A 16,694-nucleotide genomic window follows, 5' to 3' on the forward strand; every position below is an offset into this window, starting at 1 on the left:
CGCCATTACAGATGCGCAGAACGGATGAGCAAGACACGTCAGCTATATAAAGAGCGAGAGTTCTCTACCTAAATCCGTATTACAGGTAATATTTTATTTCACAACACTTTGCCTTGTTCCTTTCTTCTCTGCTGTTCACTTCAAACACGCTCCATGCGCACGGAGCGCGGTGGTGCGTTTACGGGCAGTCGGAGAAATCAACGCCAACAAAAAAAATTACATCCAGCCTAGTTAAGACTATACCAAAGACTATAAAAATGGGACCCATTGCCTCCCTGCGTGTGTGACGATCATTGGGACTTAAAAAAAAAAAAAAAAAAAAAAAAAAAATTTTTTTTTTAAAAAAATTCATAAAAATTCGGTGCGTATTATACATGGGTACAAGCTTTTTTCCAGCATCAGCATGCCATTTTTAGGGGTGCGTACTATACATGGGGGCGCACTATACACGGAAAAAAACGGTAATTTTTTTTGTTGGCGCTGATTTCTCCGACTGCCCGTAAACGCACCACCGCGCTCCGTGCGCGCACGGGAAAGAGGCGTGCGGACGTGAAAAAGGCGGCTCTGTATGGGAGAGACGTTGAAGAGGAATAAAAACACCCTTGGAAACCAAAACTTGCCCCTCGTCGTGACTCGGAGCCGCAACAAATGTTTCGGATTTGTGTAGGGTACATTGTGACAGACAGCAAACGACCAGGTGATTGAGCAAGCCTTGTCTGATACGAGAGCATTGCGCTCGTATGGAGCGTGTTTGAAGTGAACAGCAGAGACGAAAGGAACAAGGCAAAGTGTTGTGAAATAAAATATGACCGACCTGTAATACGCATTTTCTTATTTGCTGATTGTATTAAACTATCACGTTCATTGTCAGTCAAGAAGAGAAGAGGACTATATTGCTGAAGCCTTCGCTGTATCAAATTGATTTTTTTTTCTTCCTCCAGAGTCTTATGTTTGACTCATTGACGTCAAATTGGCGCGCAGCTGCCCTATTGCCTAATTCTTCTGCCACTTCAATGACTTTCTTTCGAAAGGCTACAGTATAACTTGCTCTCTTATCCATTCTGATGAAACTGCTAATTAAACCGAACTCTTGCTAATTAGTAAATAGCTGACGTGTCTTGCGCATCCGTTCTGCGCAGCTGACCCATAGTGCGCATGCGCAGTCATACTGCTTTCGCGCATGCACAGTCATACTGCTTCCGCATGACGTCCGGTCCGCGATGGAGATTAAAAAACAAACAATATTTGACAATAACACACCATCAAGGATTGCACCATCGCATCAAACGATGTGTCGTCAATTATGGATTTTTTTGACTAAGTGTGTTGGGACAGGATGGCTGAATGCGATGCGCGATTGACAACAAACAAGAAGAAAGGTGATTACAAGTTTTATTTCGGGGGAGATTTGTCATGTCTCGTCCCCAGTTTTGCTGTGTCTAGGTTGCCATAGTTTCTGTTCGCGTCGCCCCTCTCTTCCTGTGTCACCTCAATCGATGTAACGTGTTTTGTATTTAAGTCCTGTCTGCCCCTCGCTCACCGTTGGATCATTGCATGTGTTACTGTCATGATGTCTGTTTGCTTTCTGTTCCTGTCTTTGGTAATGTCACCCTGTCTTTTTGTTCCACGACTTTGTCGGTCAGTCCTGTTGTTGGTTTTGTTTTCTAAAAAAAAAAAAAAAAAAAAAAATGTTTTTTTAAAAAATTTAAAACATTTTTGTACCCATGTATAATGCGCACCCCAGATTTTAGGACAATAAATTCGTTAAATTTTGCGCACTATACACGGAAAAAAACGGTAATTCCTTAGTTTTTCACTCACAAAGTATTGGCAACACTACATATATCCGTGTCTAGATAAAGTAGCATCTCTGTGCATGCATGGTGCCTTTATTGTTACACAGTGACAACTGGCTGGTTGGCCAAAGATTTCATCGTGTACACGCCTTAATCACCTGATGTTGAGTGGTTGGTTCAGATGTTGGTTGATGTTGCTTCAGATGTTGAGTGGTCTTGAAGCGTCTTTGGGCTACCTTCAAAATAACATACTTGTAGCAGCAAAATAGAAGAATATGAACACAAAACAATTCACATAACATAACGAAGTCCATTTCCTGTCGGCCTACATCTTAGGTCGGCAACCCATGGCTCCGGAGCCACATGTGGCTCTTTCATCCTTCTGTTGTGGCTCCCTGTGACTTTGGAAAATAATGAGTATTTTATAAAAAATAAATTTTATTATACTTTGTTCATTTTAAAATATAATTCTGAATTTGAAGATTATGGTAAACTTGTAACATTAAAATTAAACGTTTTTAATATTTTTACCGCCCAAAATATGCGTCACATCCGCCGATGTGCGACATTCGAATTCCTGCCGTCCCTCACATCTGGCAGCCGGCGTTTTTCCAGCACACTACCAGCATGCTAACTATATATTAAGTGAAGTACCGTAATTTTCGAACTATAAGTCGCGTTTTTCTTCATAGTTTGGGTGGGGGGGGGGTTGACTTATACTCAGGAGCGACTTATGTTTTTTTTTCACAAATGTTTACTTGATCATTAACACATCACTTACAAGTATAGTTGACCACTTCACATGTTATTTTTAGTATAGTTGATCACTTCACATGCTTTGATATCTTTATCTTGAACATATTCAAAACATGAAAAATAGAGAGAAAAAATCAAATAAAGTACAGTTTTTTTCCATGTATAATGCACCCCCATGGATAATACGCACCCTAAAAATGGCATGTTGATGCTGGAAAAAAGCCTGTACCCATGTATAATACGCACTCATTTTAAAAAAAAAAATTTTAAAGTCCCAATGATTGTCACACACGCATCTGGGTGTGGTGAAATTTGTCCTCTGCATTTGACCCATCCCCGTGTGATTTTGATCCATCCCCTGGGGGAGAGAGGAGCAGTGAGCAGCAGCGGCGCCGCGCTCGGGAATCATTTGGTGATCTAACCCCCCAATTCCAACCCTTAATGCTGAGTGTCAAGCGGGGAGGCAATGGGTCCCATTTTTATAGTCTTTGGTATGACCCGGCCGGGTTACTTAAGTCCGTAAACGTAAAATTATTTCAGAAAAAAAATCATCTTTGGGAACAACCGGATGTTATTCTGCCGGTCAGTATCACTGCGCATGCAGTAGCAAACTCGATAGCGAAGAAATATGTGAGACTCTAAACGGGATCACCAATATTTGAGTGATGTTCCACAATTATTTATTATATTAATAATATATATAATATATATAATAATTATTTATTTATTATTCACAATTGTCATTGTGATCTTTCTGGTGATTTCTTAACTAGGCTGGGTGTATTTTTTTTTAAATAAATAAACTTGACTTTTGTTGGCGTTGATTTCTCCGACTGCCCAGAAAGGCACCACCGCGATCAGTTAGGTTAAAATGAAAAGAGAGGAAAGTGACGTTGTAAAGAACCATCCGTGACAGGATTTTCTTCAAAAATTGTTGTACCATGATTTTCTTAAAAACAAAAAAAAAAAACATTTTTTTTTTTTGGTACCCATGTATAATGCGCACCCCAGATTTTAGGACAATAAATTAGTTAAATTTTGCGCATTATACATGGAAAAAAACGGTAATATATTTTAAAAGTGAATTTAACTAAATGTCAGTATAATAAGCCTCTGAATTTATTCTTTTAAATAATGTTATAACACTCACCATTAATGCGACTTCTGGTGCTGCATGCATTGCTGATGTCTTTGTAGTCGGGTTGGTACTTGGTGAGGTTAAGCTTCATGCAAGCGTTGAGGCTTTCATCCGTTAAACGTGATCGTAGGTTGGACTTGATGTTTTTAAGATGTGAGAATGACTGCTCACATGCATACGTAGATCCAAACATGGTCAATACAGCAATACTCACACGCTGCAGTGTGTGGTATGTGACAGGAAGCGCGTTCCAAGTTTTGAGAATCAGCTGGTCTTCGGGTTGGAGTTTTTTCATTTCTGTCCACATGTGCTTGCTCGCCAACTCCGCTTTCTGTCGTGTGATTCTTTCCAAATCTTCATTCAGTGACTTGAACTTATTCACCCACATGTCTGAGGCCTTCAGGTCAGCCACTTCTGCATCAAAATCTCTGACGGAGACACCAGGGATGTAATTCAGGTCGGCTGTGTTCAGTGAACACTCGTTTGGATGGGTGATGAACTTAAAAAGACGGGTGTGCTCACGAAATTCTCCAAAGCGTGCTTTGAAGCACTGTAGGAGACTGGATGTGCAGCCAGCTAGCTGGTGGAGAGCAAGGTTTTGAATGGGCTCACTTGCTGTGCATGCATCTTTAAATTGGCTCAGTTTTTCAAAATGTAGTAAACGACCTGTTTCAAGATCCGTGATGTAAAGCTCCAGCTTGTTTTCAAAAGCAAATACAGCTTGTTGAAGGGATAACACTGTATTTCCAATGCCTTGCATTTTCATGTTGAGCTGGTTCAGATGTTCAGTCAGATCTACGAGATAGTAAAACTTGAGGAGCCACTCGGTGTCGGCTAGCTCAGGATGCCCGACGCCTTTCATTTCAAGGAAAGTCCGGATTTCGTTCAGGCAAGCCGCAAAACGGCGAAGCACCTTCCCTCTTGACAACCAACGCACATTGCTGTGCAAAAGCAGACCAGGATAGTTATTTGCAACTTCATCCAGCAGTGTTTTAAACTGGTGATCATTTAAGGCTCGGGCAACAATAAAGTTGATCACACGAATGACCAGCGACATCACTTTGCCAAACTGCCTGTCACACATCTGAGCACGAAGTGCCTCCTGGTGTATAATGCAGTGGAAACTTAGGATGGGTCTATTTTCATGTTCACGGAGAAGCGCCACAAATCCTTTGTTTTTCCCCACCATACACGGAGCACCATCAGTACACACTGAGAGAAGTTTATCCATAGGTAGACTTTTTTTCTTGAGCAAACTCCATGAAAGACTTGAATAAATCCTCACCTCTTGTGGACCCTTTTAATGGCAGAACAGCAAGACTTTCTTCGCGCAGTGTGTCACCAACAGCATATCTTGCAATCACGCTGAACTGCGACAAATGGCTCACGTCTGTTGACTCATCCAAAGTCAGAGAAAAGAACGGCGCTGCATTTATGTCCTTCACTTGCGTTTCCTCCACTTTGTTTGCCATCACGATGGTACGATCATGAACAGTTCTTGCCGACAGAGGCATGTCTTGTATCCGTTTGATTATCTTGTCTTTGTTCGGAAGATCATCAAAAAGTTCATTGGTTACATCCAGCATGAACGTTTTAGCATACTCGCCATCTGTGAATGGTTTTCCGTTCCTCACTATTGCTAAAGAACCAGCAAAGCTAGCCGAATTATAGTCCCCTTGCCAGGTCCATACGCGGAGTTGCTGCTGGCTAGCTTGCACCCTGCTCAGAAGCTCTTGGCACGCTTTCTTTCTGCTGTCTCCCGCAGGGTATTTTGATGCAAAGGTAGCGTGGCGCGTGTCAAAGTGCCGCTTTACATTCGACCGTTTCAACGATGTAATTTTGTCATTGCAAATTAGACACACCGCAGAACCCGCTCTCTCCACAAAGGCAAATTCTTCGGTCCATTCGTCCTGAAATTTCCGATACTCGCCGTCTTTTTTTCTTTTCGCCATCTTCTTCGTCCCAGGGTTAGCTTTGAGCTAACGACCAAGCAGACGCAGTCTCAGACTGATTCAAAAGCGGGCGTTTACCTATTTTACCCAGCAACGGCAAACGTAGGCCAGTATCATCCAATTAAAATAATGGACAATTGCTCCTGCAGCCCTGAACAGGACATGCGCAGTGACAAATCGATGGATGGATTAAAACAAGTGAGAATATTTTGTTTTATCTGCGAGCCATATGCAATCATCAAAAGAGCCACATCTGGCTCGCGAGCCATAGGTTCCCGACCCCTGTATTATAGCCTTAACTGAAAATTCTTCTTTTTTAAGCTAAGTACAACAACTGGGATAAGGTGGACCCTGCAGAACTTTTCAGCAAAGCCCCAACAGAAAAAAAGGAGGTCAACCCCAAGCTCAACATGGTGAAATTCCTCCAAGTATGTTCAATGCATGTCTGATGCCGCTCTTAAATCAGAGTGTTTATTGCACTTTGTTTCTGACACTTTTCTATATTCTTTTATTAGGTTGAAGCCAGAGGCTGTGACTACTTGGTTTTATGGTTGGACTGTGATAGAGAAGGCGAGAACATCTGTTTTGAGGTCAGAACAGTTCATTCCACATCATTTGCGTTTTTGCGTATTCTTTCATGTTGTATGTTAGCAGCTATGGAGTACAATGTATATGTTGTTGTAAAACACTAGAACAGGTGAGAGCTACTTCTTGGGTACTGATTTATGCGAAGGGCTACATGTTTTGCCAGTGTTTACATGATGAAGCTCTATTGTACAATATTCCAGGTGTGACTCAATGGTAGTCTCGATGGTCATCTCCAGGTTTGTAGGTCTGAACCCTGACAACCATGTCAAAGTATCCGTGTGCAAGATACTGAACCCTAATTTGCTCCCTGTGGACCTGTGTATTTTTAATATTTTAAATGTAGATTTTCATTTAGATTTTCAGTTACAAGACTGTGGATATATTTCTTAAATTGATGATGTCAAGTGGCACTCTACGTATAGCCCTGTGTTCAACTGCTATTCATACATGAGAATGAAAATGTTGGTACACCTCTGGTAAAGATAGAAAAAGCCACACCATAAAACAAAGTAATAATACATTAAAAAAAAGAAAATGAATCAATGAAAATCGGGGGCTATTTTTTCTAATTATGGTCTTATCTTTTTCCAAGGTTATGGAGTCTGTACAGCCAGTGATGAAAGGGGCCGTTCTGGAGCAGACAGTTTATCGTGCCAAATTCAGCTCAATTACTGACATTGATATCTGGAAAGCTATGAATAGCCTTGGGGAGCCCAACCGCAATGAAGCCCTTTCAGTGGATGCACGCCAGGAACTGGATTTACGCATTGGCTGCGCCTTCACACGGTACATTCTCTTCAGAATCCTTCAGATTACAGTAAAGGCATCAAACATGTTTTAACGATGGACATGTAACTAAAACCATTAAATACTAGGGGTGTAACGATTCATCAATACACATCGATTAATCGATATAATGCTCTACGATTTGTTGGCATCGATGCTAAACGTAAACATCGATCTATATCGCCCGTTTTTGACCTCTGACATTAGACGCACCTTTTTTTGAAATCTAGTTCATTGTTGCTTGCTTCCTCTTTCCGGGAGCAGTGCGCGGCATGTTGTGTTGTGAGCAGAGCAGGCACGTGAAAGGGGAGCCAACAACTACGCGGCTCCTGGGCTGGTGCTATGGCTAGTGTCCAAGAAGACGAGGAAATTCGCTCCCCTTTGGGCTTCGGGTCATTCGTTTGGAAGCACTTTGTAATTTCCTAAATAAAGAGTTTGCAATACCTTGTTGATTTTGCGTATGAATTGTTATAAATCAGGATATTGTTCTATATCGATCGTAGAGCACTATCGTGATGCATCGTGAATGAATCACAGCAGGCTTTAAGATATCGGCAAATATCGTATCGTGATTCTTTGTATCGATATGATATCGTATCGTGACAAAACCCGCGATTTACACCCCTATTAAATACCTGTACAGTGGAGCCTCGGTTTTCGAACGTCACGGTTCTCGAACAAATCTGTATTCGAACAAGAAATTCTAGATTTTTTTGCTTCGGGTGTCGGACGAAATTCGGTTGTCGAACCTCGCGAGATGAGCCTCCAGGACCCGCATGCCAACTGACTCCGTTCGTTATTACATTCTCGTTACTCTGAGGATTGCATCAACTCTAATCATGCTTCCAAAGGAAGCAAGCTGGAGCAGTAAAGCCATCCTAAAACACAAAGACGCTCTTAAAACAATGCGACAGTGAGCTCCCAGCGCGCTGCGGTTGCGCAATCGGACCAAATTAAGCTCCCTGCGCACTGAGGTCCACTTAAATTTTGGAAAGTACGTCAAGACTTTAAAAATATTTTCTAAATTTCAGCGACGGCTCTATCACAATAATGCGACCAGCGCGGTGCAGTTGCGCGGTCGGCGACGCGCTACGGTTGCGCGTTCGGCGGTGCGCTGCAGTTGCACGATCAGACAAAAATGCTTACAAAAGGTGTTTTTTTGTTTTGTTTTTTAAATTAGGATTTTTTTTTCATTATTTGCAATAAGAAAACATGATTCGGAATTCTAACAATTGGTTTGGTTTATTGTTTAGCTCATATTATTACAGCAATAACAGTGCAAGGAGGGAGACGGCTTGTAGAGAGCTCCACTCCTGTTATATATACAAAGTGCAAACAAAGTGCTGTGTAGTCAAATGTCACTCAAGTGTTTGAAAAATATAAGTAAATAAACAAAAGCATAACAAGCTAAATATTAATTCATCATATTTGTATATGCATATATACAAATGTGTATGTATACATATACATATTGTTCTCTGTTGGCGACATAGTTTGTGAACCATTTCAGGGCAGAATCGATCACTCCATATCTCTCGAGCTTAGCGATAAGGATCTTATGGTCGACAGTATCAAACGCTTTGCTTAGATCAAGAAAGACACCAAGAGCCAATTTCTTATTGTCGAGAGCTGTTGAGGTATGGTTGACAAGCTGAAGCAGTGCATGCTCAGTGGAAAACCTTTTGCGGAAACCATATTGATGCTTGTAGAGAATATTGTTTGTTTCTAAGTGCTTTGCCAATCTTGAATAAACCAATTCTTCTAGAATCTTGGAGAAGCATGAAAGAATGGATATGGCCGGAAATTACCATACTTGTCTTACCAGCTTTGAAAATAGGAATGACTTTAGCAATTTTTAGTTCTTGGGGTACAATGCCAAATTTTAAACATAAGGAGAAAATGTATCTTAGTGGGATTATTATTGAATGAATGATTTCCTTAATAAGTATGCTTCTGATCTCGTCATGGCCAGGGGCCGAGTATTTCAAGCTCATGACAATGCTGTAAACTTGCTCAACACTAGGAGGGTCAAGAATGGAGAGTGAAGGAAACTGCCGTTTAATTAGGCAACAGGGGCTTGTATCCGAGGTTGAGAAGCCAAATGCCAAGGTAGCGCCAACATTTACAAAGAAATCATTGAAGCCATTAGAAATATCTATTGGGTTAGAATGGGCTCCATTGTTAATTCGATTCACTTCTTGAACAGCCTTCTGGAACGGATTGTGGTCGAAAACCAAGGCTCCACTGTATATCAGTTTACATAATTGTCCCATTTATTATTAATTTGTTTACTTTTTGCTTCACATGGGCTCAACACCTATGGGAGGGACCAAAGGGGTTGGGTGCAGAGTGAGCTGGGCGGCGGCCAAAGGCGGTCTGATCCCCGGCTACAAAAGCTGGCTCTTGGGACATGGAATGTCATCTCTCTGACAGGAAAGGAGCCCGAACGGGTGTGCGAGCCAGAAAAGTTCAGACAAGACAAGGTCGGACTTGCCTCCACACACAGTTTGGGTTCTCGTAGGGTCCTCTTGAGAGGGGCTCTCTTCCACTCTGGAGTTGCCCACAGTGAGAGGCACTGAGCAGGTGTGGGCATACTTACTGCCTCCTGGCTGGGCGCCTGCACCCCGGTTAACGAGAAGGCCTCCCTCCGCCTTCCTGACTTGTGTCTATGCACCAAATGGCAGCTCAGAGTACCCACCTTTTTAGGAATCCTTGGATGAAGTGCTGGAAAGTGCTCGTTCTGGGGACTCCATCGTTCTGCTGGGTGACTTCAATGCTCACGTGGGCAATGACAGTGAGACCTGGAAGAGCCTAATTGGGAGGAACAGCCCCCTCAATCAGAACCCGAGCAGTGTTCTATTACTGGACTTCTATGTTCGACATGGATTGTCCATAATGAACACCATGTTCAAACATAAGGATGTCCATATGTGCACTTTGCACCAGGACACCCTTGGTCGCAGTTTGCTGATCGACTTTGTAGTCGTGTCATTGGAATCGCGGCCACATGTTTTGGACACTTGGGTGAAGACAGGGGCAGAGCTGTCAACTGATCACCACCTGGTGGTCGATCCACGCTTCTACCCTCACCTATGGTCACGAGGTATGGGTCATCAGTCTGTCTTTGAAAGCAGTCTCACTTTTGCCTCTTGCAAGAGCCTTTTTAGTGAAAGAAAGCAGAGTGGGGGTGAGTGTGAACAGGTTTCAGGGTTGTCTCTGCAAACTGTTTCAGTCAGTGCAGAGGGGTCTTATCTCATTGTCTTACAAGGTTGTCCACAGATACGGGTCAAGCATGTTTGGACAACTAGCTAAGCAAGGACGTTTTCACAACACACAAAGAAGGTGGAAAGTTTTAATATCTCAAGAGTTTCGGCAAGCACTAACACAATTACTGATTCTTAGTCAGCACTTCACAATAATCATAAGATCAAAATAAGTTGTCAACTATTTCCCTCCTGTTTATCATATGATTATTCCTTCCTCTGTAACAAGCATAAGCAAAAAAACATAAACACAGTATCATTGTATGTATCACTTACTAGGGATCATTCTCAATGGTAAATTCATCAAGTCCCTGTAATGCATGTTTGTTTACACAACATCCTCACAGTCATTGCAATCTTTCTTTGGTGTGATATAGTCATCACTTTTGACATGCCTAATGTGTTGTATTTGTACCTGTGTTACGGTAAAGGACACAGACCTTGATACTGCAGACTTTAAACATTGAATAACGTAAGGTGTAAATAAGCATAACAATACCAGAACAGCAAACGCAGATTACAGATTTTAACAGCCGCTGTTGTGGGACTCTGTCTTCTGAGAGGGAGAGGTTGCTGCCATGTCACTATGCAACTGTTCTTTTCCTGTACTTGGCCAACGGTGTGTGTAGTTTGGTCCTCTTGTACCAGTTGTCCTGCATTTATCTCTCTTCTGTTCCTTCAGAATACAACAAAGGACAGCTTGGGTTGGTACAGATCGTGTGTCATTATCTCCTTGTATGTACTAGGTGCAACAGGAAGTCCTAATAATGTGGCATACGCCACCTCGTGCTGCAGTCACCAAGTTCAGGACCATCCTGTTTTGTAATACCATTAGTCTAGTAGCCTGAATCTCTCTATTTTGTCCATCATTGACCTGCAGAGAGAGATTCAGAAAAGATTGAAAACAATAGTTCAGTGTTTCTATGTAGTGCTTGTTTTCCAACTCCGATCCAAGGAAATACTTTATGGCTGTCTAGGGCATTCAAACCCCAGATGGGAGGTAGTGAGGGGTAGTCCGCAAGACTTGGAATGGTTCCTCCCACCGTGGGCTGGCCCCGTTTTTCTTTTTGACGACTTAAAGGTGGTAGACTCAGTCTCCAGGCTTGATTGGATTGTCGACCTGTGAGGGAGAAAGATCAGAGGGCAGTAGACTTGCATTTGACACGTCTTTCTGTTTTAGCATTCTGATCTTGTAATCTGCTAAGGTCTGTTCTTCATCTGCTATTTGCATACCTGCAGTGAACACAGGTAGTCTATATGGCAGGGGTGTCAAACTCATTTTTTTCGCGGGCCACATTGTAGTCATAGCTTCTTTCGGAGGGCCATTATGACTGTCAACCTAAATAAATGTACATCATATTATATACAGTAAAAGCGACAAAACAAACTGACAAATAACTTGTTTTCAAATTAGACGAGTAAAAACTGGTCAAATATTTAAAAAAATATATTATTAAAAGTCCCCTCCGTGAGTCATCCATCACCTTATCGTGGTGGAGGGGTTTGCGTGCCTCTATGATCCTAGGAGCCATGTTGTCTGGGGCTTCATGCCCCTGGTAGGGTCACCCATGGCAAACGGGTCCTAGGTGAGGGGCCAGACAAAGCACGGCTCACATTACCCCTTATGATGAAAACAATTATTGGATCTCGTTTTCCCTCGCCAGGACGCGGGTCACCGGGGCCCCCCTCTGGAGCCAGGCCTGGAGGCGGGGCTCGAAGGCGAGCGTCTGGTGGCCGGGCCTTCGCCCATGGGGCCCGGCCGGGCTCAGCCCAAAAAGGAAACGTGGGTTCCCCTTCCCATGGGCTCACCACCTGTGGGAGGGGCCAAAGGGGTCGGATGCATTGCAAGCTGGGCGGCGGCCAAAGGCAGGGACCTTGGCGGTCTGATCCCCGGCTGCAGAAGCTGGCTCTTGGGACATGGAATGTCACCTCTCTGGCTGGAAAGGAGCCCGAGCTGGTGTGCGAGGCAGAAAAGTTCCGACTAGATATAGTCGGACTTGCCTCCACGCACAGTTTGGGTTCCGGTACAAGCCCTCTCGAGAGGGGCTGGACTCTCTTCCACTCTGGAGTTGCCCACGGTGAGAGGCGTTGAGCAGGTGTGGGTATACTTATTGCCCCCAGGCTGGGCGCCTGCACATTGGGGTTCACCCCGGTGAACAAGAGGGTAGCCTCCCTCCGCCTTCGGGTGGGGGGACGGGTCCTGACTGTTGTTTGTGTCTATGCACAGAACGGCAGTTCAGAGTACCCACCCTTTTTGGAGTCCCTGGAGGAGGTGCTGGAAAGCGCTCCTTCTGGGGACTCCAACGTTCTACTGGGTGACTTCAATGCTCACGTGGGCAATGACAGTGAGACCTGGAAGGGCGTGATTGGGAGGAACGGCCCCCCCGATCTGAACCCGAGCGGTGTTCTATTATTGGACTTCTGTGCTCGACACGGATTTTCTATGATGAACACTATGTTCAAACATAAGGGTGTCCATGTGTGCACTTGGCACCAGGACACCCTAGGCCGCAGTTCGATGATCGACTTTGTAGTCGTGTCATCGGATTTGCGGCCGCATGTTTTGGACACTTGGGCAAAGAGAGGGGCGGAGCTGTCAACTGATCACCACCTGGTGGTGGGTTTGCTCCGATGGTGGGGGAAGATGCCGGTCCGACCTGGCAGACCCAAACGTTCGGTGAGGGTCTGCTGGGAACGTCTGGCAGAATCCCCTGTCAGAAAGAGCTTCAACTCCCACCTCCGGCAGAACTTATCCCACGTCCCGGGGGAGGCGGGGGACATTGAGTCCGAGTGAACCTTGTTCCGCGCCTCCATTGTTGAGGCGGCCGACCGGAGCTGTGGCCGTAAGGTCATTGGTGCTTGTCGTGGCGGCAATCCCGAACCCGCTGGTGGACACCGGCGGTAAGGGATGCTGTCAAGCTGAAGGAGTCCTATCGGGCCGTTTTGGCCTGCGGGACTCCCGAGGCAGCTGACAGGTACCGGATGGCCGAGCGGAACGCGGCTTCGGCTGTTGCTGAGGCAAAAACCCGGGCGTGGGAGGAGTTTGGCGAGGCCATGGAGAATGACTTCCGGACGGCTTCGTGGAAATTCTGGTCCACCATCTGGTGTCTCAGGAGGGGGAAGCAGTGCAACGTCAACACTGTTTACAGTGGAGATGGCGTGCTTCTGACCTCGACTCGGGACGTCGTGTGTCGGTGGGGAGAATACTTCGAAGACCTCCTCAATTCCACCGACACGCCTTCCATTGTGGAGGCAGGGCCTGGGGACTCTGATGCGGACTCTCCAATCTCTGGGGTTGAAGTCACTGAGGTAGTTAAAAAACTCCTCGGTGGCAAGGCCCCGGGGGTGGATGAGATCCGCCCGAATTTCTTAAGGGCTCTGGATGTTGTGGGGCTGTCATGGCTGACACGTCTCTACAGCATCGCGTGGACATCGGAGACAGTGCCTCTGGATTGGCAGACTAGGGTGGTGGTTTCCCTCTTTAAGAAGGGGGACCAGAGGGTGTGTTCCAATTACAGGGGAATTACACTCCTCAGCCTCCCTGGTAAGGTCTATTCAGGGGTGCTGGAGAGGAGGGTCCGTCGGGAGGTCGAACCTCGGATTCAGGAGGAACAGTTTGGCTTTCGTCCTGGCCGTGGAACAGTGGACCAGCTCTTCACCCTCAGCAGGATCCTCGAGGGTGCATGGGAGTTCGCCCAACCAGTCCACATGTGTTTTGTGGACTTGGAGAAGGCGTTCGACAGTGTCCCTCGGGAAGTCCTGTGGGGGGTGCTTCGGGAGTACGGAGTACCGAGCCAACTGATAAGGGCGGTTCGGTCCCTGTATCACCGATGCCAGAGTTTTGTCCGAATTTCCGGCAGTAAGTCGGATTCGTTCCCAGTGAGGGTTGGACTCCGCCAAGGCTGCCCTTTGTCACCGATTCTGTTTATAATTTTTATGGACAGAATTTCTAGGCGCAGCCGAAGCGTTGAGGGTCTCCGGTTTGGGGACCTCAGCATTGCTTCTCTGCTTTTTGCAGACGATGTGGTGCTGTTGGCTTCTTCAGGCCGTGATCTCCAGCTCTCACTGGAGCGGTTCGCAGCGGAGTGTGAAGCGGTTGGGATGAGGGTCAGCACCTCCAAATCCGAGTCCATGGTCCTCAATCGGAAAAGAGTGGAATGCCCTCTCCGGATCGGGGATGAGATCCTGCCCCAAGTGGAGGAGTTTAAGTATCTTGGGGTCTTGTTCACGAGTGAGGGGAGGATGGAGCGCGAGATCGACAGGCGGATCGGTGCAGCGTCGGCAGTAATGCGGACTCTGTACCGGTCCGTCGTGGTAAAGAGAGAGCTGAGCCAAAAAGCAAAGCTCTCAATTTACCGGTCGATTTACGCTCCTACCCTCACCTATGGTCACGAGCTATGGGTCGTGACCGAAAGAACGAGATCCCGGATACAAGCGGCCGAAATGAGTTTTCTCCGCAGGATGTCCGGGCTCTCCCTTAGAGATAGGGTGAGAAGCTCGGTCATCCACGTTGAGAGGAGCCAGATGAGGTGGCTCGGGCATCTCATCAGGATGCCTCCTGGACGCCTCCCTGGGGAGGTGTTCCGGGCATGTCCCACCGGTAGGAGACCCCGGGGACGACCCAGGACGCGCTGGAGAGACTATGTCTCTCAGCTGGCCTGGGAAGGCCTTGGGATCCCCCGGGATGAGCTAGTGGCTGGGGAGAGGGAAGTCTGGGAGTCCCTCCTGAAGCTGCTGCCCCCGAGACCCGACCCCGGATAAGCGGAAGAAGATGGATGGATGGATGGATGGATGGATATTATTAAAAGTGAAGACAATTTGCAATTCTGGTAAACACACGAATTTCATGCACAATTTCTCTTCGCGGACCACATCAAATGATGTGGTGGGCCGTATCTGGCCCCCGGGCCTTGAGTTTGACACCTGTGCTATATGGTATCCCATGGATGATTCTAAAGGGTGTCAACCCTTCTGAAGTGGGGGTGATTATCATTTAGAGTTTCACAGTCCAGGTCAGTTTTAAGATGAAGCGTATGTTGTCCTGAAAAATGTGACTTAAAGCATTTCTTTTTATGCCCAAAGAGTAACAGCAAAAATAGAAACATTGTGACCTAGGTTGTCATAATTCATGCATGAAAGGGTTCATACATTATCTGTAACACTAATCTGACATGGATTATGTCCTTGAATTACATGACTTCCTATACATCTAGAGTGTGCTAATGAATACAATTGTTTTTGTTATTTTAGTCTGAAGATAATAGTTGAATACAGTATATGAAGTTCAAGCCTCCTTTCTGAATGCCAAATTGTTTTTAGGTTCCAAACCAAATATTTTCAAGGAAAGTATGGAAATCTGGACTCTTCTTTAATATCATTTGGACCCTGCCAGACTCCAACTCTTGGCTTCTGTGTAGAACGTCATGACAAAATCCAGTCCTTTAAACCAGAGAGCTACTGGATTATACATGTGAAGGTACACCAAATGTGAACCTTTATTATCAGGAATTATAGTGGTAGTACAGTATATTGAGAAGCATTTTCTTTTGCCAGGTGTTCAAAGGGAAGGATAACCCATTGACTCTTGATTGGAACCGGGTTAAGGTCTTTGACAAGGAAGTGGGCCAAATGTTTGTAAACCTGGCTAAGACATCCAAGGAAGCCCAGGCAAGTATAAACACACATAATAACTTTGCGGTATGCTTACTGTCTGCTGTATGCACACTGGCTCAGTTTTGCTCCTCTTATTTATTGTGTTATTTGTTTATTATTTATTCATCACTCATATTATTTATTTATTATTTATTATTTATTGTTTGTGCCTTCCTCTTTTTATTTTGTGTCATCTATGTATGTCTATCGTGTACTATGTCTCGTCACTGTGGGATAGAGGAAACGGAATTTCGGTTTCTTTGTCTGTCTTGACATATGAAGGGATTGACAATAAAGCAGACTTTGATTTTGACTTTGATCATTCTTTTAAAATTGGTGCTTTCAGGTGAATGTTTGCCACTTTGCCACTGTATGCTTAGAAAACATTCCAAGTAGGGCTGTCAATTTAACATGTTAAATTAATTACCGCAAATTAACACACTTCAATTAATGCAAATAATCTTGGGTGGCAAGTCAATGAGCAAGCAATTTGGCTGTGCAAGACCTGCATCCTGCAATGGTCCTGTGCCCACTAGCTGTACAATATCTGAGATTTTGGGATCATCAGTCCATAAGATCTTTAGAAAATATGTACCACATTTTTCGGACTATAAATCGCGTTTTTTTTCATAGTTTGGGTGGGGGGGGGGCGACTTATACTGAGGAGCGACTTATATTTTTTCACATATTTTCGAAATAAAAAAAATTAATAAAAATTAAACCACGATAAACGAACTGCAATGTAGCGAGGGATTAGTGTAAT

The 16,694-nt window shown here is 44.8% G+C and overlaps 1 protein-coding gene across 5 annotated transcripts in view; it reads left to right on the forward strand.

The window, feature by feature from the left end:
• top3b (DNA topoisomerase III beta) overlaps positions 1-16,694 on the forward strand; it is a 136,938-nt gene that overhangs the window by 35,179 nt on the left and 85,065 nt on the right. For 4 of the 5 annotated variants that reach the window (XM_061277746.1, XM_061277750.1, XM_061277748.1 and 1 more), the window contains 5 exons: positions 5,964-6,070; positions 6,158-6,232; positions 6,823-7,016; positions 15,599-15,755; positions 15,833-15,946. In XM_061277746.1, the coding sequence (XP_061133730.1) occupies positions 5,964-6,070; positions 6,158-6,232; positions 6,823-7,016; positions 15,599-15,755; positions 15,833-15,946 (647 nt within the window). The remainder of the gene's footprint in view (positions 1-5,963; positions 6,071-6,157; positions 6,233-6,822; positions 7,017-15,598; positions 15,756-15,832; positions 15,947-16,694) is intronic. The other variant, XM_061277749.1, reaches the window with a different exon arrangement.

The sequence above is a fragment of the Syngnathus typhle genome, linkage group LG5, assembly GCF_033458585.1.
Source record: "Syngnathus typhle isolate RoL2023-S1 ecotype Sweden linkage group LG5, RoL_Styp_1.0, whole genome shotgun sequence".
NCBI classification, from domain to species: domain Eukaryota; kingdom Metazoa; phylum Chordata; class Actinopteri; order Syngnathiformes; family Syngnathidae; genus Syngnathus; species Syngnathus typhle.